This window comes from Delphinus delphis, chromosome 2, assembly GCF_949987515.2.
Source record: "Delphinus delphis chromosome 2, mDelDel1.2, whole genome shotgun sequence".
NCBI lineage: Eukaryota > Metazoa > Chordata > Mammalia > Artiodactyla > Delphinidae > Delphinus > Delphinus delphis.
In genome coordinates, this window is record NC_082684.1 from 1,645,455 (window position 1) to 1,665,710 (window position 20,256).

A 20,256-nucleotide genomic window follows, 5' to 3' on the forward strand; every position below is an offset into this window, starting at 1 on the left:
CAAAGGATCAATCCAAGAAAAATATGTAACAATTGTAAATGTTTATGCACCCAGCAGAGGAGCACCTCAATACATAAGGCATGAAAGGAGAAATTGACAGTAACACAATTATAGTAGGGGAATTTAACACCCCACTTACACCAATGGACAGATCATCCAAACAGAAAATAAATAAGGAAACACAAGCTTTAAGTGACACAATAGACCAGATAGACCTAATTGATATTTATAGAACATTCCACCCAAAAGTGGCAGAATACACTTTCTTCTCAAGTGCACATGGAACATTCTCCAGGATAGACCACATCCTGGGTCACAAATCAAGCCTCAGAAAATTGAAATCACATCAAGCATCTTTTCTGATCACAATGCTATGAGATTGGAAATCAATTACAGAAAAAAAAAACTGTACAAAACACAAATACATTGGGGCTAAACAGTGCACTTCTAAATAACCAAGAGATCATTGAAGAAATCAAAGAAGAAATAAAAACATACATAGAAACAAATAACACTGAAAACACGACGACCCAAAACTTATGGGTTTGCAAAAGCAGTTCTAAGAGGGAAGTTTATAGCAATTCAATCTCACCTCAAGAAACAAGAAAAAACTCAAATAAACAATCTAACCCTACACTTAAAACAACTAGAGAAAGAAGAACAAAGAATACCCAAAGTCAGTAGAAGGAAAGAAATCATAAAAATCAGAGCAGAAATAAATGAAATAGAAATGAAGAAAACAATAGCAAAGATCGATAAGACTAAAAGCTGGTTTTGGGCTTCCCTGGTGGCGTAGTGGTTGAGAGTCCGCCTGCCGATGCAGGGGACATGGGTTCGTGCCCCGGTCCGGGAAGATCCCACATGCCGCGGAGCGGCTAGGCCCATGAACCATGGCCGCTGAGCCTGCGCATCTGGAGCCTGTGCTCTGCAATGGGAGAGGCCACAGCAGTGAGAGGCCCACGTACTGAAAAAAAAAAAAAAAGAAAAAAAGCTGGTTCTTTGAGAAGGTAAACAAAACTGATAAACCTTTAGCTAGACTCATCAAGAAAAACAGGGAGAGGATGCAAATCAATAAAATTAGAAATGAAAAAGGAGAAATCACAACTGACACTGCAGAAATACAAAGGATTATAAGAGCCTACTACAAACAACTATATGCCAATAAAATGGACCACCATGAAGAAATGGACAAATTCTTGGAAAGCTACAATTTTCCAAGACTGAACCAGGAAGAATTAGAAAATATAAACAGACTTATCACAAGTGATGAAATTGAAACCGTATTTAAAAATCTTCCAACAAACAGAAGTCCAGGACCAGATGGCTTCACAGGTGAATTTTATCAAACATTTAGAGAAGGGCTAACACTGATCTTTCTCAAGCTCTTCCAAAAAATTGCAGAGGGAGAAACACTCCCAAATTCATTCTATGAAGCCACCATCACCCTGATACCAAAACCAGAAAAAGATATCACAAAAAAAGAAAATTATAGACCAATATCACTGATGAACATAGATGCAAAAATCTTGAACAAAATACTAGCAAACAGAATCCAATAGCACTTCAAAGGATCATACACCACGATCAAGTGGGATTTATCCCAGGGATGAAAGGATCCTTCAATATACGCAAATCAATCAATGTGATGCACCATATTAACAAATTGAAGAATAAAAACCATATGATCATCTCAATAGATGCAGAGAAAGCTTTTGACAAAATTCAACATCCATTTATGATAAAAACTCTCCAGAAACTGGGCATAGAGGGAACTTACCTCAACATAATAAAGGCCATATAAGACAAACCCACAGCAAACATCATTCTCAATGGTGAAAAACTGAAAGCATTTCCTCTAAGATCAGGAACAAGACAAGGATGTCCACTCTCACCACTGTTTTTTTTTTTTGTGTGTGGTACGTGGGCCTCTCACTATTGTGGCCTCTCCCATTGTGGAGCAAGGCTCCAGACACACAGGCCCAGCAGCCGTGGCTCATGGGCCTAGCCGCTCTGCGGCATGTGGGATCTTTCCGGACCGGGGCACGAACCCGTGTCCCCTGCATCGGCAGGCGGACTCTCAACCACTGCGCCACCAGGGAAGCCCATCACCACTATTATTCAACATAGTTTTGGAAGTCCTAGCCATGGCAATCAGAGAAGAAAAGAAATACAAATTGGAAAAGAAGAAGTAAAACTGTCACTCTTTGCAGATGACGCGATACTGTACATAGAAAATCCTAAAGATGCCACCAGAAAACTACTAGAGCTAATCAATGAATTTGGTAAGGTTGCAGGATACAAAATTAATGCACAGAAATCTCTGGCATTCCTATACACCAACAATTAAAAATCAGAAAGAGAAATTAAGGAAATACTCCCATTTACCATCGCAATAAAAAGAATAAAATACCTAGGAATAAAGCTGCCTAAGGAGGCAGAAGACCGGTACTCAGAAAACTATAAGGCACTGATGAAAGAAATCAAAGATGACATAAACAGATGGAGAAATATACCATGATCTTGGATTGGAAGAATCAATATTGTGAAAATGATTATACTACCCAAAGCAATCTACAGATTCAATGCAATCCCTATCAAACTACCAATGGCATTCTTCACAGAATTAGAACAAAAAATCTTACAATTCATATGGAAATATGGAAGACGCCAAATAGCCAAAGCAATCTTGAGAAAGAAAAACAGAGTTGGAGGAATCAGGCTCCCCAACTTCAAACTATACCACAAAGCTACAGTAATCAAGACAGTATGGTACTGGCACAGAAACAGAAATATAGGTAAATGGTACAGGATAGAAAGCCCAGAGATAAACCCATGCACATTTGGGCACCTAATTTATGACAAAGGAGACAAGAACATACAATGGAGAGAAGACAGCCTCTTCAATAAGTGGTGCTGGGAAAACTGGACAGCTATATTTAAAAGAATGAAATTAGAACACTGCCTAACACCATACAGAAAAATAAACTCCAAATGGATTAAAGATTTAAATGTAAGACCGGCCAGTATAAAACTTTTAGGGGAAAACATAGGAAAAACACTCTTTGACATAAACCACAGCAAGATCTTTTTTGACCTACCTTCTAGAGTAACAGAAATAAAAACAAAAATAAACAAATGGGACTTAAATAAACTTAAAAGTTTTTGCACAGCAAAGGAAACCGTAAACAAGACAAAAAGGCAACTCTAAAAATGGGAGAAAATATTTGCAAATGAGACAACAGACAAAACATTAATCTCCAAAATATACAAACAGCCCATGGAGCTCAATATCAAAAAAACAAACAATCCAGTTAAAAAATGGATGGAAGACCTAAATAGACATTTCACCAAGAAAGTCATACAGATGGTCAAGAGGCACATGAAAAGATGCTCAACATCACTAATTATTAGAGAACTACAATGAGGTATCACCTCACGCCAGTCAGAATGGTCATTATCAAAAAAGCTAGAAACAATAAATGCTGGAAAGGGTGTAGTAAAAAGGGAACCCTCCAACACTGTTTGTGGGAATGTAAATTGGTACAACCACTATGGAAAACAGTATGGATGTTCCTTAAAAAACTAAAAATAGAACTACCATACGACCCAGCAATCCCACTACTGGACATATACCCTGAGAAAACCATAATTCAAAAAGAGACATGCACCACAATGTTCATTACAGCTCTATTTACAATAGCCAGGACATGGAACCAACCTAAATGTCCATCGACAGATGAATGGATAAAGAAGATGTGGCACATATATACAATGGAATATTACTCAGCCATAAAAAGAAACAAAATTGAGGTATTTGTAGTGAGGTGGATGGACATAGAGTCCGTCATACAGAGTGAAGTAAGTCAGAAAGAGAAAAACAAATACCGTATGCTAATGCATATATATGGAATCTAAAAAAAAAAAAAAGGTACTGATGAACCTAGTTGCAGGGCAGGACGAAAGATGTAGACATAGAGAATGGACTTGAGGACATGGGGTGGGAGGGCGAAGCTGGGGCGAAGTGAGAGTAGCATCGACATATATCCACTACCGAATGTAAAATAGTTGGCTGGTGGGAAGCAGCCGCATAGCACAGGGAGATGGGCTCGGTGCTCTGCGATGACCTAGAGGGGTGGGATAGGGAGGGTGGGAGGGAGGCTCAAGAGGGAGGGGATGTGGGGATACATGTATGCATATGGCTGATTCACTCTGGTGTACAACAGAAACTAACACAGTATTGTGAAGCAATTATAGTCCAATAAAGATCTCTTAAAAATGGTAGATATTGAATAATCTTTCCAATTTATTCTGTAGTTCTCCCTTTGGGCCACCTGCCTCTCAATTGTCATGGTCTCTTTTGTTTTGGCCTCATCCTTAAAGTGTAAGACCCCCAGATGTGTTCAAATCAGTCCACTGGATAATGATTGGATGGGATTTCAACTCTTGTCCAAGTTGGGGGAGGGCACTGAATTTCCTGAGCAGGCTCCCTTTGGTTGAATCGGGGAACTCAACAGTAGCAGAAACCCCATGTGTATTCTCCAAGGGAAGGGTTGCTGTCCCAGACCCACGGCTGGTCTTCGATGTGTGCTTTAAAGTGACTGCAAAGTGAATGTGTAATGCACAGACGACAAATTACACATAGTACCAGCACAGGAAAAGATGCTCAACCTCACGATGACAGGGAAACCCAAGGTTACACCTCAGTGAAGACTGACAGAATTTAAATACAGCTGATTTTCTCAGTGTTGGAGAGGGTGTCTGCAGCATGGATACGAAGGTAAGTTGGTACAAATTTCTGTCAACTCTTAAAGGCGCACACCCCATGACCCAGCAGTTCCCCTCCTAAGAACTTCTCTTTTAGGAAGTACCTGTACAAGTGCACAAGCATGTGTGTACAAGGAAGCTCACTCAACAGTGTTTGAACTAGCAAAAATGGAAGACGTTAACCAGCTACCCGAAGAGGGATAGTTACGCAAATTGTGGGATCTTCATGATTATGGACTTTTATACAGTTATTAAGAAGAATGAAGTAGATCTCTATGTGTGGGCAGGGAATAAGGTCCATGACATACTGCCGAACGAAGGAATCAACCTGCAGAATGGTGTGCATCGTATGAAGCACTCGTGTAAATTGTGGGTGTTTATGTGCTCAGCAAGATGTCTAGAAAAGTAGAAGTCAGACTGTGAAGAGTGGTCACCCCAGTCATGTGGCCGGATGGGGGCGGGGAGGGCAAGAAGGGGACGTTGTCTTTTTATTTTATACATAACATCTATGTGGCTTGACTCTTAAAATGGGCATATATTACTTTGGCAATAAAACAAAAAGGTTTTTTCAGCGCTTGCAACAAAAAAGCCGATGTAATTTTAAACCAGTTGGCAGTGTCTTTTGGAAGGAGGCTTCCTCACTCTGGGAATTGGACTAAATGTGACTTAGTCTTAAAGGGAGCTAGAAAAGGCATTACTTCCACTAATTAATGCATCAGCACATTCCATCTCGGGACGGGCTGTCTTAATGAGGTGCCTGGGGCATCCATTATTTATCTTACAAATACCAACTCAGGGTTCTGCTTGTGTCCGGCAGTGAGAGATATCCCTTCTGAGGGTGCTGTGCTGGAGAAGCAGACAGCTAACAGAGCCACTCTGTCCTCTCGGCACCCATCTCTCCGTGGTGACCCCTGTGCCACTTCCTCGACCCCAGATCCTCCCCTCTCCGGCCCATTTCCCGTATACTTGGTGCACTCCAAGACCCCCGAAAAAGAGTCATTCCAGTCCGGACTGAAAACCTCACTCCCACCCCTCATTATGGGCATCTTGAATCAGTCCCTGTGAATCGCTCTCTCCTAGCCTCCTTTCCTTAACGCCAGTGGGGCAACTGGGGACCTGGGAACCATCGTATGTGAGGCCCGCACAGGTATAGCTCCTGGTACCAGAGTCGGGTCTCGGTAAGCCGACATAGCAATCTTCCCATTCCCTCTCCTGGTTTCCATTCCGCTTCTGCATCGGTACACCCGTTGTCCAGCGTGCCCCACACCCACCCATTGTCCCCTCTGCCCCCTTTCCGCGCCGCGAGCCCGCCGGTAGCTGTCCGTGGTGCTGACCGCAGGCGCGGCCCGCGCTCGGCCGCTGCGCACGCGTCCCGGGCGGGGCGCGCAGGACCCCGCCGGCGCCGCCACTGCGCAGCCTCCCGCGCGGATCCGGCCTGGCTTGCGCGCGGCGCCGGGAGACTCCCTCGGCCTCGTCTCCCGGCCTGCGCCCCTCGTCCCGCGTCGCCAGCCAGCCCCGCGGCCTCCTCCGGCTGCTTCCTCGGCCCGCCTGGCCCCGCCATGGCGCTCAACAATTTCCTCTTCGCGCAGTGCGTCTGCTACTTCCTGGCCTTTCTGTTCAGCTTCGTGGTGGTGGTGCCGCTGTCCGAGAATGGCCACGACTTCCGCGGCCGCTGCCTGCTCTTCACCGAGGGCATGTGGCTGAGCGCCAACCTGACGGCGCAGGAGGGCGAGCGCTTCACCGTGCAGGAGTGGGGCCCGCCGGCCGCCTGCCGCTTCAGCCTGCTGGCCAGCCTCCTCTCGCTGTTGCTCGCCGCGGCGCACGCCTGGCGCACGCTCTTCTTCCTCTGCAAGGGACACGAGGGGTAAGTGGGGGCCTCGCAGCTGCCCTGCACCGACAGACGCAGCCCTTACCCCTGGCACGGCCCCCCTTCCGTGCCCACAGCGTCCCAGGCTCTCCCTGACAAGGAGGAGGGTGAGTCCCTGCGTCTCCCCATGGTCTCAGAGGCCCGAAAATACCAACCATCGTCCCTCACCACTTCCACGGAAACCGCCCTTTGTCTACACGCAGAACCGAGGGGCCATGGCGTTCTCCGTACCAGGACAGTGCTTCCCTCTCCAAGCGCGCATCACCACCCACACTCCAAGCGCGATGCAAGTGTTGCATCGTCATCTCGGAGCCGATTTGGGCCTCCCTCTCTGGCCCAGCGGGGCCCACGCCCGTCAGCACCGCGGACAGCTCCCAGCCGGGTTTGGCCTGCTCCCAGCTCCGGGTGGAGCGGGAGGGACCAGGCAGGCAGGGGGCCGACCCGGCAACAGGGCATCCTCCCCCGTTCCCATCCCCCTGGGAAGGAAAGCCGGAGGGAAGCCCTCGAGGCCCACCGCTATGGCACACACCTTGGTCGGGGGATGGGGGAGAGGGAGCAGCAGGTGTGTGGGGCCCCGCTAGCTTCCGCCCCCCTCCCCCCCACCCGCCTGGGCTCCATTTTTCTCTTCACCTTGTCCTGTCCTGGCTCTGTTTTGTGAGAGAGTGGGATGTGGGTCCCTGGGCTGGGGTTCTCAGCCAGTAACACTCCCTGGGCCTCTACCCCTGTGGGACCCTGTGTGGCCGGCCCCACCCACGCCCAGGCTGGGATCCCTGCGCCCTGGAGCGGCCAGGTCTCCTGCAGAGGCCCCGGGAGGCCGCTCCTGCCTGTTGCCTGCCCTCACATCTACGTGGGAAGTCCACGCCTTCTCCCAGACTCTGCCCCCACCCTCACCCCCATCCATCATCTGCTGGTAGTTTTTAGTGGCTTTTCACTTCTTCCGGGGAGCGGGGCTCTGAGGCTGTGAGTGGGCAGGGACTCCTGAGAGCTCTCAGCTTGGCTTTGGCGTGGAGAGAGGGGCGGGAGAGAGGAAGGGGGGGCTGCAGGTTGAGGAGGAAAGGGACAGCTGAGGCTGGGGGAGGGGGTGAAATCCCAGCAACCCATGTGTATGAGTTTCCAGGGGCTGCTGTAACAGAGCACCACAAACTGGGGCTTAAGACAATTTATTCTCTTACAGTTCTGGAGGCCAGAAGCCCCAAATTAAGGTGTTGTCAGGGTTGGTTCCCTCTGGGGGGTTAACATTTTCCAGGCCTCTTCCTAGCTTCTGGCGGCCGCTGCAACCCCTGATGTCCCTTGCTTAGGCCTTTGTCGCTCCAATCTCTGTCTCCCTGTCCACATGGCCTCTTCTCTCTTTCCTTCTTCTCATAAGGATGCTAGTCATTGGATTTGGGGCCCACCCTAAATCCAGGATGACCTCATCCTGAGATCTTTAGCTTAATGACACCCACAAAGACCCCGTTTCCAAATAAGTCACATTCACAGGTACTGGGGGTGCAGATGTGGGCATACGTTGTCAGGGGATGCAATTCAACCCAGTGCACGAAAGTTCTGCATTCGGGGTCTGCAGAAGCCATGTGTCAGCCCGGGGCGTCCTCCGGGTGCCGTGTGTGGGGTGGGAGCTCTTCCCAGGGTGAGCCCGGGCCAGTCCCGGGGGGCGCCTGCCCTGCTTCTCCTTCCCTCCACCGCACGATGGCTGGTGTCCCGAGGAGGCTTTGAGACACATCTGCACCTGCGGTGCCAAGCCCACGTGGTGCCCGGTCGGAGTCTCCAGTGCAGGTTGGGGCTGGGGAAGCATCTCTGATTACGAGACAGGGTCTGAGGCAGAGGAGGGGCGGTCAGCAGGCGGGGCAGGTCGAGGTCCCTTCAGTCTGGAAGCTGAGGGCAGCGGGCACAGGCCAGGTGGGGGCCACGGCTTGGTCATCAGCTGACGCCCATGGTTCCAGCTTGTCCCTACAAGACAGGTGACCTCAAGGCATTCAGGGTCTACCTGGTGAGGACGCGTAAGCAGCTCTGTAGGTGGGGCCCAGCCCCCCGTGGCTCTGAGTGGTGGGAGATTTCAGAGGCACCACCAGAGGCTGGGGGCTAAGAGCCCAGAGCCTGCAAGGAAGGAATCCTGGTCACGCAGGACCACCTGTTTCACACAAGTTGGGCAGCAAACCTAGGAACCTAGGGACAGCTTCTGTCCTTCATCATCTCATAGAAGGTGTCCGTCAGCTCTGTGAAACCATCCCCATCCCCATCTTAGAGACAGAAAACTGAGGCTTGGGAGTGTACATGCCTCCTGTGCCCTTTCACTGTGCCTGTCCCCTGAGGACAGAGGGGACCTGTGCTCCCATGGAGGCGGCCTGGCTGGAGGAACACTTAGGGTCCTCTGTCCCTTTGCATCAGTCCTAGGGGCTCATCTGTCCTGCCACCAGCGGCCTCGACCATGGCAGCCAAGGCTGGGCCACCCTTCTCTTCTCCAGGGACATCTGTTGCAGAATGTCCTTCTCAGCCCTCAGGAATTCCGGCCCAAGGCCACAGGTTGTCCCGCTGCCTGTTCCCACCCTGTCCACCACACAAGCCAGTTGGTCAGCTGTGATGACATCTGTCACAAGTGTCATCCTTTCTTCTTAGTTCGGGTTGTAGGAGCAGCTCAAAGCTCTTGTGGATGTCCAGGCCATGGCTATGCACCTGAGGGGACCCTGGGCTGGCGTACGCATACCTGTTCACCTCTGTGTGCTCAGGGCTGAGCATGGGGCATGGTGCCCAGGAGTCACCAAATTAGTGATTGTTGAGTGAATGACGGCAAGGTTCCTGCCCCTTGAAGTTTGCAGCTTCACAGCCACTCACGGGCCCTGATGCCTTTGCAGATTCACAGTCTGACCAAGGGTTCAGCCCTCTGGGCTCGCTGTGTCAGCCAGGTCTGGACCTGTGGGAAGGCTGGGTCTGCCTTGTCCAGCCACGGGCAGGACGGTCAGCTGAGGGCAGCCAATTCCGGCACAGTTGTTGGTCAAGCTGCATAGACCAGGCGAGCAGGTGCTGGGTGGGTAAAGGGACTCGGGACGCCCAGGAAGCCGGGAAGGGCAGGTAGAGAGAGCAGTGTGATGGACGATGGCTCTCAGGGGTGTTGATGGCCACCGGACATCCGGCCCATGAAGGACACCACTGCCCTCCTTAGACTTGGGTTCTTTTGTTTGTTTGTTTTTTTGCGGTACGCTTCTCACTGTTGTGGCCTCTCCCGCTGCGGAGCACAGGCTCTGGACGCGCAGGCTCAGCGGCCATGGCTCACAGGCCCAGCCGCTCCGCGGCATGTGGGATCTTCCCGGACCGGGGCACGAACCCATGTCCCCGGCATCGGCAGGCGGACTCTCAACCACTGCGCCACCAGGGAAGCCCTGGACTTGGGTTTTTAGGGGGCCCTGCCTGTTTAGGGTTTAGCGTGCACCCTAATTCTCCTAAGAGTCCAACCTCAGACCGAGACCCAGGGTGGAACCCTACACTTTGATCTGTGTGAGGGGCTCACGGCTGGGTCTCGAGCTCGTGGTCAGACGCAGTGTCCGTGATGCCAGCTCCCTCCTCGTGCAGTGTGTCTCTGTGCGAATTGGGGACCCCTGATGGCTTGTGCCCAGGGGTGTGAAGGGTAAGGGGTCCGGGCAGCTTTCTGTACAGGGGGTGTCCTCCCGGTTGCTGGCTGGGGGAAGGAGTGAGTGGATCAGTGGCCCCTGTGGCTTCCGGGGCCATTGCTGTTTCGGGCCCCTGGCTGAGCTGAGGGTGAGTCGGGCCTGGGGGCCGGGCAGCTTTGCCGGTCCACGTTGCAGTGGTTTGTGATTGACGGCTGGGGAGCGCTGGGTTCAAACGGCCCATCTGCCTGCCCACACGTGTCCCTCAGCCTGCAGGTCGCTCCCAGGGCTTCCCAGGATAGCTGTCGCCATGGAGATGGCGCGTCCAGGCGGGGCACCCTGACAGGCAGCGGGAGAAAGATGAAGTTAACCCTGTGAGTGCTGGGCTCCCGTTCCTGACCGCTGCCCCGGCCTGTCGCTGGGAGGAGGGGGTGGGAGTCGTGTTGTGAACGCTGGGGGGCCGGGGCCAAGGGAGGCTCTCACACACCCGATTCTTCAGAAATCTGTAAAGCCAGAGCACATGCCAAGGAAATGACCAGAAGCCGACGGGAAGGGTAAGAGGAGGCTGCTGGCTGGCAGGACCCCAGCACGGGCCCTTCCCTGTCTCGTGGGATGGAGACCCCAAAACTGTGCCCATTTAACAGGGATGCGGCCGGAGTGTCGGTGGTTTCTGGCTCTCAGAGACTGTGCTGTAAATCGCCCTGAGAGGTGGGTAGGGGCAGCTCTCGACGGGTCGGCCGTGTCTCAGGCCCGCTGTGCCAGGGGTCCCACGAGGGCGCTGCTGTGCACGCGGGGTGAGGGGCCCTCCTGGGCCTCTAGAACTCGGTGCAGGGTGGGCTTGGGGCCCCCCAGCGAGGAGGAGCAGGGTTTGACGCCGGCTGGTCGCCCGCTGGCCTGCCCTCTGCACCCTGGCCGTCCCTCCTCCCACAAGCCCCGCTGCGGACAGGCTTCCTGGGGGGACGGCAGAGGGCTGTCAGGGGGCGGAGGGCACCTAGGGAACCGGCCGTCCCAGGGGGCTGGACTTCCGTGCCGAGAGCGGCCTGCTCCTCTGCTCTGCCTGTGGCGGCTCGTCCCTGGCCTCCCTGGGACCGCCACGTTCTCCTTGGCTGGAGCCGAGTGTCCATCCAAGATGGAGACGCCAGGGGCGTAGGCTCTGCATAACTTCTGCTTTCCTCGGAGCACCAGCTCCTGGGAAGGGGGGCTCCAGTGGGCTGGGCCTTCCCCAACCCCCCAGCCCCACCCAGCCCCACGCTGCCCCCCGGGGGGCACAGCTGGCCGTGAGCCCGTCTCCAAATCTGGTTCCCAAGGGTGACTCAGCTTCTCCATCCCTGCGTCCCGCACCCCATCTTCTGCGGCGACACAGGCCCCAGCCCGAGGGCTCCAGCTGTGCCCTGGCTTGGGGGTCGGAGGGCGGCGAGCCCGACCCGGCCTGGATGCTGGGCTGAGGTCTGTCCTGGGGGATGAGAGCTCCTGAGCCGCCCCGCAGCTACGTGCCCTTCACCCACATAAGCTCCCTCAGTTCCCACCGTAATCCGATGTGACAGAGCAGAAATTGAGGCCCCCAGAGCGCCTTGCAGAGTGAAGGTCGCACAGCTGGCCAAGGGCAGGCGGGCTTGACACCGTCTCCGCTCGGTGACAGCGTCGGAGGGGGATGGGCCATAACGTACCTCTCTTCATAACTATAGGCCCCTGGCCCCTAATTCGAGCTCTCAGGGCCAGATGGATTTTGCCGTTCAGAATTGTGTCCATCAGGGTCCCAGGTGGGATTGATGACCACCCAAGTGAGGAGAACCTGAGGACTAAGGTGTGGGCCAGGTGTGGGACCCTGTCACCACCTGAGGGGCTGGGCAGGGTTCCGTGGATGAGGCCGCCCAGAGGGACACCCTTTGGTGGAGGGACGCCGCCAGCCTGAGGCTGCCCCCAGGAGGGACCTGGTGATGAACACCCCCCAGCCCCACTGTCACGTCCCCCGGGACCCCATTGGCTGGATGCAACCAGGAGCCAGGGAGAGGGCGGCGCCCTCCGTTCGGCCCCCCAGGCGGAGGATGGACGGGCCGGGATCTGAAGAGCAGCTGCACACGATGGTCCAGTTCGGGCAGGGATTGTGGTGCCGCCCCCACGGGGTGAGACACAGCAGGGCGTGGGCGGCTTGAAGCGCGAGCACAGTGAACACACACCCGACACTGAGCTGCGCGAGGACCGCGGACGCCCGGTGAGCGCAGGCGCGCTTGCGCCGCCTGGACCAGCCTTTGGAGAATCGCGGACGGGGGGCTGTGGCAGGCGTGGAGCTCCTGCGCACGGCTCTCACTTTGTCCCGTTGGCCTGGATCCTGGATGTGGAGGCCCCACGTGTATGCGGGAGTGCGAGTGCAAACACGGGGCCAGACCCGCTGTCCCTGCCCTTTCAGGGGTGACTGTTGGGGTTTCAGGAACGTGCTCGCCCCTCCTCTGACGCTGTTGTCGGGGTGGCTCAAGCCCTCCAGCCTTGACACTCGGCAGGGCGGCCCTGGATTGGGCCTGTCGATAGCAGCCCTGAGGGATCTTTCCCTGGGGATGCGGACGGTCCCGGCTGTGACAAAGCAGCCCGGTCATTCGTGCTGTGAGTCGGGCACTGGTGACCTCGGTTTACCATCTGCCCGTTTTTCTGAGGCAGCTCCTGGGCCGGGACTGCGGCATCCATGCTGCGCTGTCCTCGGGGCCCAGCACAGGGTGGGTGGAGGCCCAGAGAGCGTCGGGCGGGTGGATAAACGAAAGAAAGAAACAACAGACGCAGGAGCGGCGCGTCCATCGCCGCTCGGCCTCGGCCGAGTCACCGCCTCCGGTGACGACAACTTTGATGTTTTCTTGGCTGAAACCCCAGCTGCCACCTTGTTTAGTGCATGTTCCCCGTGGAGCCAGATTTGGTCGGTCATTTCCCTCAGATTCAATGTACGGCAAGCACTGTCCACATCACACCTGCAGCAGGTTAGATGCTGTCCCACGTGGGGGCATTCCCTCTGCCCACCCCGCCCCTGCCGTGGGGCAGCCCTGCGCCCCCTGCCCCCTGCGGCATCAGCTCGGCCGACTGCTCTCCTGCAGGACTCTGGATCTCCAGGGGGTGTTTTGGAGATGGTGGGACGGTGGATGCTTGTGGGCCGGCAGGAGAGTCTGGTGGGCGGGTGTTCCCACCACGTCCCTCTCCCCACCCGCCGTGCCATCGGAGGGCAAACGTCGGCGCCCTCTGAAAGCACCCCGGTGGGGGCCGCGCTCCCATGGACCCTGGAGAGGCCCTGACCCCATGGGGCGTTGCAGCCTGGCCCTGAGCGAGCTCTGCCCTCTCGGCCCTGCCTCCTGGGTCCCCCAGGTGCCCGCTCTGGTCACCCCTTGGCCTTTCAGGTTTCAGTGGAGAAATCAGAGCAGGGTCACAGACCCCCGGGCAGGTGCAGGCCAGCCGCATTGATGACTGTGTGGGTAAATGGCCTTGGTGGGTACCCGCGAGGGTGATCCACCTTGAAAGGCTGTCTGACCTTTTCAGCATGGGTGCTGGTTCCGATGCTTCGGAACCAGGCGGCCTCGGGTTTGAATGGTGGCCGTGACTCTGCTATAAGACGGTCCCCAGTCCCGGGCTTTGGGAGGACGGGCTGGGCAGCTGTGGCCGGCGCATGGGCCTGTGGGGTGAGGAACGCTGCCGGAGGGGAAACGACCTCTGGTGGCCCCGCTTGGCCCTACCCCGTCATCGGGGGCCCAACCCCAGCTGGGAACCCGCGGGTCGGGGGCTGCCTTCCTGCTGCCGCCTGGCCCGCGGGGGTGCTGTGGAGATGGGGGTGGCGCGGTGACCGCCCCTCCCCCCCCTCGCTGCAGCTCCTTCCTCCACGCCTTCCTGAACCTGCTGGTCAGCGCCTTCGTGGTCTGCCTGGTCTTCATCGCCAGCACCATCGTGAGCGTGGGCTTCAGCATGTGGTGTGATGCTGTCACTGAGAAGGGCACCGTGCCCCACAGGTGCGCCCTGGGCCCCGCCCGCCTGTCCTAGGATGATGGCTTCCTGCACGAACCCCACCCTGAGCCCGCAGCTTTGCTCATCCCGCCTGATTCCCGCCCCGTGCACACCTGGCCACCCCTGCCCTGGGGCCCATGCCCCCTCCCCAGTTCAGGGAGCCCACAGCAGCTTCACACAATAGCAGGGCCCCCACAGACCCTGGGGGTGGATCGGGGTATGGTGGGGGATGGAGGCCTAGGAGGTCGGAGGTTCTGGCTTCCCCGTCATTGCTGACACGCGGTTGGGTGACGGGACCCCCTAGGGTGGGCTCCAGGTCCTGGAAGGCCCTGGAGAGCCGGCCCTGTGCTGCCGTTGGGGGGCAGAGGCCTGGGCCCAGGTGTGGTAATGAGGAGGGCGTGGAATGTAAGGATGGAGGGGGTGGGGACGGTGAGGGACGGGAGTGGAAGTTTCTGGTCGGAGGGCGTCTGGGACAGAGGCCTTCGGGGCTGGGACGGATGCTCTGGCCCTGAGCCAGGGGCCATCTCTGGCTTGGGGGCGGCCCAAGGTAGAGCATGGTGACTCCCTGACCCCCAGCAAAGGGCTGCCCCCTGCCCAGCCCTAAGGGGCACCATCCAGTGCCCCAGGCCATTCCCCTGGAAAGGCAGGGACCCTGGGTTACCTCTTCCAGAGACTCCAGATTCTTTAAGAAAAATCAGATCTGGAACCTTGAAGTACAGAATGGACAGAAGATCCGAAGTGGGCGGGGGCGGGGCGCATCTGCCTGCTTATCCTGCACTTTTACCTTGGGGGCCCCGGGGCGCCTCTGTAGCAGCTTGGGGCAACAGCAGAGGAAAGTTCAGGCACCCTGGGTGGGTGGCTCTTTTGCGGTCCACACCAGGGCAGCCCCCTGTGGGCTGGGGCCTTGCCCATGCTGAGCTGTGCCCTGCCTGATGGGCCCCCGGCCACCTGCTTTCTCACCCCGCCCCCCCTCGACCCCCCAGAGCCGTCGGAGCATGGCGGGCCCCTGGGTATGGCCTTGGGCTTCTCTAGAAAGAGTCTCTTTACCCTCACAAACTCCATTTCCAGCCCTTAAACCCCATCCTCCAGGCCTTTCCAGGGCCTGCCTGGACCTCTGGGCCTCCCTCTTCCAGGCCTCACGCTCCCGTTAACGTGTCCTGACATCTCGGGATGCTACGGGCCCCTGAGCCCAGGCCTCATTCACTCCAGGCTTCTGAGGCTGGCCTGGCCCAGCCTGTCTACAGACGAGGAGCTTGTGCAGGTCACCAGCACGCTGTAGTTGCCCTGCTCTTCCCCGCTGTCGCACTGGCCCGTGCCGCCAGCCCCAGGAGGTGAAGAGTGAGCGGGTCAGGTGGGCGGGGCTGCCCCCATGGACGCCCACGGCGCTTCAGCCGGGCTACTGTGTGGCTCAGTCCGGGGACCAAGGGGCTAGAAGCAGCAGCCCTGCGCCCCTGCTTCTGAGGCCCCTGGCTCTGCAGTGCTGTGCAGCTGCGGGGGCCAAGGCTGGAGTCTCCAGGAGAGTGACGGGCAGCGCTGGTGGCCCCCACTGTCCAGCGCCAGATGGGGGCCGGGTGGGCAGGTTCCCTGCCCCACAGGCGGGGCCCCACCCCACCTTGGGGGCAGCCCCTCGCCGTTCGGGGGTGATGCTCTGCACCCCCCATGCTTGGTCCCCCAAAAGTCCCCATCCACCCTGCGTCTTGCCATTTTAGCTGCGAAGAGCTCCAGGACATCGACTTGGAACTGAACGTGGACAACTCCGCCTTCTATGATCAGTTCGCGATGGCCCAGGTGGGTGGAGCTGCCCGGGCAGGAGGGAGGCCTGCATCATCAGGCAGGGGGCCGTTCACTGCTAACATTCACCGAGTGCACAGCCCATCCCCTCACCCCAGCCGGGCAGGAAACACACTCGTAGCTAAGGACGGTGCCAGGCAGGGGAGATAGAGCTGGGTGAGCACTGGGCTGGGGGAGCAGTCGGGAAGGCTTCCCGGCGGACGGCAGGATCCTGGAGACTGAGAGGATGTTTGCAGGGGGTGGGGAGGGGTGGGCTGTGGGGCGTCCTAGGAGGAGGGAACAGCTAGCTTCTGAGCTAACTGCAGAAGCGGGGAGGCCTGGGGAGTGAGGGGGTGGCCCTGTGCCGGGTGGCGCTGGGAAGGGAGCCGGGCGTCATCCTGGGTCTGCAGTGCCGGGCCCGGGAGTCTGGATTCTGGTCCTGGCACCAGGTGGGCCCTCAGATAGACGCTTGAGGGCTCACAGTGGGTCCCAGGGAGGGATGCCGAGGCAGTGTCTGAGGAAGGGGGTCCCGGGAGGGGGTCCGCCCCTGCATTTGGAGGAGCCCCCAGCCACTGTCAGGGAGACCCCTCTCCTCCAACCCTGCCCTTGTACCAGCTTCGTCCCCTACCCTCCAGGAGACCACGGGGCAACTCTGGGGACCCTGTCTGCTGGAACACAGGCATGTCGGGACATGTGGTCAGAGAGGGCCTGTCCCTCAAAATCTGCTTCTGACCCTGACGATGACCCTGATGGCAGGGATGACGGGGCCCCCCGGGCAGGGGGCGGATCCTTTCAGCATGGGGCAGGGCTCACCAGCCTGCAGGTCCACCTCTGGACCCGCGTTGGCCAGTGGCTGGTCTGAGGACGCTTTCTATGGTGAGGAGCCCTGTGGAGGGCGCTGGACGTCGTGTGGGTCCAGCTGAGATGAGCTGAGCCTGCCAGAGACACCTTCACACGAATGTAGTGGGAGATGTTCCAGCCTGAATTTATGGAATTTATGCCGATCAGCTCAGGAAGGCACAGGCTAAGTCTGCTGACAGACACCCTCAACTGAGCCAGTTTAGTTGCAGCTCGAGGCTGGTTCTGATTAAACTGTTTCCCCTTCACCTGTTTGGAAACAGCAGATAAAGGTCAATTTCTTCCGGCGACTGGAACAGGCTCCATTACGGATGGAACGAGCTCCCTTGGAGCCGCGCGGCCCCAGCTCCTCGCGGGCCCTGTCGGGGTGCGAGCGTGGGCAGTTCCCAAAGCGTCTGCACAGCTTGGGGGCCGGGAGGGCCGCCAGATGCCGGGGCTGACGTCCCCGTCCTGTCCTGTCCCCGCAGCACCTCGTTCCTTCCCCAGCGGGTCCGTCCTTTTCCCGGGGGGCGGGTGGTGGCCACTGGGTCTGGCTGGCCCCCTCACCCCGCCCTCTGCCCCCCACAGTTCGGCCTCTGGGCCTCGTGGCTGGCCTGGTTGGCCATCACCATCCTGGCCTTCCTGAAAGTCTACCACAACTACCGCCAGGAGGACCTGCTGGACAAGCTGGTCCACGAGAAGGAGCTGCTGCTGGCCAGGCCGGCCCCCCACGCCTCCTTCCAGGGCGAGAAGAGCGCCGTCATCTAGGCCTGGCCCCGGACGCCCCGTCCAGGGCACATGGCCTGCCCTGGGGCCGCGGCCGGGGCTCTGCCCGGCCCCCCGCGACTTGCATGCCTCCCCTCGGCACTGCGTGTACTGAGCGACCCCCTCACCAGGCGCCCCGTTCCCAGCCTGAGCCGCGTGTGGACAAGAATCCCACCACCTGCGAGATAGAGGCGAGTGTGGGACGGAGCTGCCCTCTGGCCCCGGTGGTCCCCACCCAGGGCTGAGTCCACTCTGCTGCGGCTCCAGAGCCCCGGGGTCCAGACTCATCTCAGCTCAAGAAGCACAGGGACGGGGGGCTGGGCCTGGCGTCAGGTGGTGGCTTCGTGGGCGTCCTGGGGACTTGCCTGGGGAGGCCGGGGGGGCCCCCGTGTGGGCTGGGCCTGGGCTTGGGGTCGGAGACATGGACTCCAGATGTGGAGATGCCATTTCGCAGGGGAGCGGGGGCCAGGTGCCACTGTGGGTGTCTGTGTGCCTGTGAGGGTGTGCGTGTGTGTGTGCACATGGGCCTGCATGGCGAGGTGTGAGCGTGTGTGAATGTGGGTGTGAGTGTGCAGGTGAGCGTGCCCATACACAGGTGTGTGGGAGTGTGCAGGTATGGGTGGAGACCGGAGTGGGCAGCTGTCTGCAACCCCGTCCCCGGGTGCCCCCAGGGCCCCTTGCACCCCAGAGGAGGGGGCTGCCTTCCCAACTCAGGAGGCCTCGAGGGCAGGGTCCTGCCCCCTAGGCAGCAGGTGGAGGAGCTGGGAGGGGAACTGGGACCCTGGGGCTCGGTGACAAGCCACCAGGGGGCTGCTTGGCTGTGGCCCCCCCCTCCTCTCGGGGCTCCCCGGCTTCCGCATCCTGTCCTCCGTGTCCTGTCCGGGACTGGGGTGCCCGAGGTGTAAGCATGCCCCGCCCCTCCCCTGAGCTTAGTAAATAGTTTCCTGGTCCAGCCCGCGTGCCAGTTTGCCCCCCACCCTCCAGGGGAAGGTGAGCCCCCAGCTCCCCATGTCCATGGCTCTCACCACCAGTGGATGGTTCAGTCTCCCAAAAAGCGGGGCAACGGGGCGTCCAGAGGCCACGGATCTGGGCCTGGGTCAAGGTGCCAGGTGTGGCGGGTAGCCCGGGCCCGGGAGGCGAGGCTGCAGGTCACCTGTCATGACCTGCTCGGCTGGCACCTTTTGGGAGTGGGGGCTTGGGACCAGGGTGACTGAGGTTCCTGGCATCTCAGATGCTCTGGCCCCGGGCCTGGCTGAGAGTTTGGGGAAGCGCAGCAGGGTCCTTGGGGAGGTGTTTTGACAGAACCTGAGGCCCCCGAGGGGATGCGCCTGCCCTAGTCCGCCGGCCGTGGGGACCCTGTCTGGCCCTGGACAGTTCCTGGTCTCCAGCAGAAGGGGGGGTGGCTCTGCCTTGTCCCCCATCAGGTAGCAGCCGTCTGGGCCCTGGAGGGAGGAGCAGGGCCAGGATGTGGGCTTCTGGAGCCCGAGGGTCTGCTGCGGATTTGACACTTGTGGGTGGCCTGGAGCTGGCCTGAGCAGCTCCTTGGTCAGGCTAGCAGACACCTGCGTGCACTTACAGAGCGGGCCTGTTGCTGACACACTGGCTGGCTGCACCGGCACCCCCAGACATCCCCACCCTGGGGGCTTCTGGGAAAGGTACAGCTGGCCCCGGGGAGGGGGTACTGGGACAGGAGCCGCGCGCCCTTGCAGTGGGCAGGGAACGGACCCTCCGGGGCTGGACAGGAGGGGTGGCCGTGCCTCTGAGGCTCCTGAGGTGGGTCCACCCGATCGCTTCCATGATGCCTTGCTTCTCCCCGCTGCTGTTTGATAATGGACATCGTGTTTTACTTCCACTTCTGGCTTAACTGAAAGTAAAGATTCTTAAACTTAAATGTATCCATCTATGTCTCAAGTTAAAATAGAAACAAAAATACCTGAGCCTCTAAAGTAGACAAGCAGGAATCTCTTTGCCCGTCTTTTCTCCGCCTCCAGTTTGCCTTTTCTCCATTGTTCTATCTGCTTTCGATTTAAGACTTAAAGCACTGCACTCCGTGTTTGCTCCTGGAGTTCCCGAAACTTACTAGGAACTGGGAGTTGGTCCCCCTCCCCCACAGTGGCTGTACCCTCACATCCGCACATTCTCTCATGGGTTCCGTTCTCACTGCTTCCCGTCGAGACTTCACGGATGTGAGGATGGATTTCAAATTTTGGAATTCTTGGGGTTGCCGGGTACACCTTGAGCAATATTTTTCCGAAAACAATGGGGGTCATGGTCTCTGGGACCCTCCAGGGCTGAGCATGTCTTTGCAGTGAACGAACAGCCCTTAGCTGAGCGCAGCGGGCCAGGAGGAGGGGAGTGCCGCAGCCCAGCCCCTTCTGGGCGGCTCCCCGCCCCACCCCGCCCCCAGTACCTGCCCCAGGGCTGTGGCACTCATTAACCCTCTTCAGGGGGCAGGTGAGGTGAGGCTGGGGGGGGTGGGCTGGGGGTGTGATGCTGGAGGGTCCCAGAGGGCCAGGGCCCGGAGCCCCGCCGTGGTCCCCCTAGGCCACCGCTCCTGGAGGTGGGCCCCTCTCGACTGGGCTCCCCACTCGGGGCTCCCCAAGTCCTGAAACCCAAAGGGACCCCGAAGGCTACCGCCCCGGTCCCTGAGGCCAGAGGGGACGGCTTGCCCACCTCTGCGTC

At 57.7% G+C, this 20,256-nt stretch overlaps 1 protein-coding gene across 2 annotated transcripts; it reads left to right on the forward strand.

Moving 5' to 3' along the window:
- The first annotated feature begins 6,033 nt into the window (after positions 1-6,033).
- Positions 6,034-19,520, forward strand: TMEM179 (transmembrane protein 179). 2 transcript variants are annotated; one of them, XM_060003223.1, is made up of 4 exons: positions 6,034-6,628; positions 14,070-14,207; positions 15,912-15,990; positions 17,398-19,520. In XM_060003223.1, exons 1-4 carry the CDS (start codon positions 6,324-6,326, stop codon positions 17,575-17,577), a joined length of 702 nt encoding a protein of 233 aa, XP_059859206.1. In that variant the 5' UTR covers positions 6,034-6,323; the 3' UTR covers positions 17,578-19,520. The 2 variants fall into 2 exon arrangements, with proteins under 2 accessions (XP_059859206.1, XP_059859197.1); XM_060003214.1 differs by lacking the exon at positions 17,398-19,520 and adding an exon at positions 16,608-16,989.
- Positions 19,521-20,256: the final 736 nt, after the last annotated feature.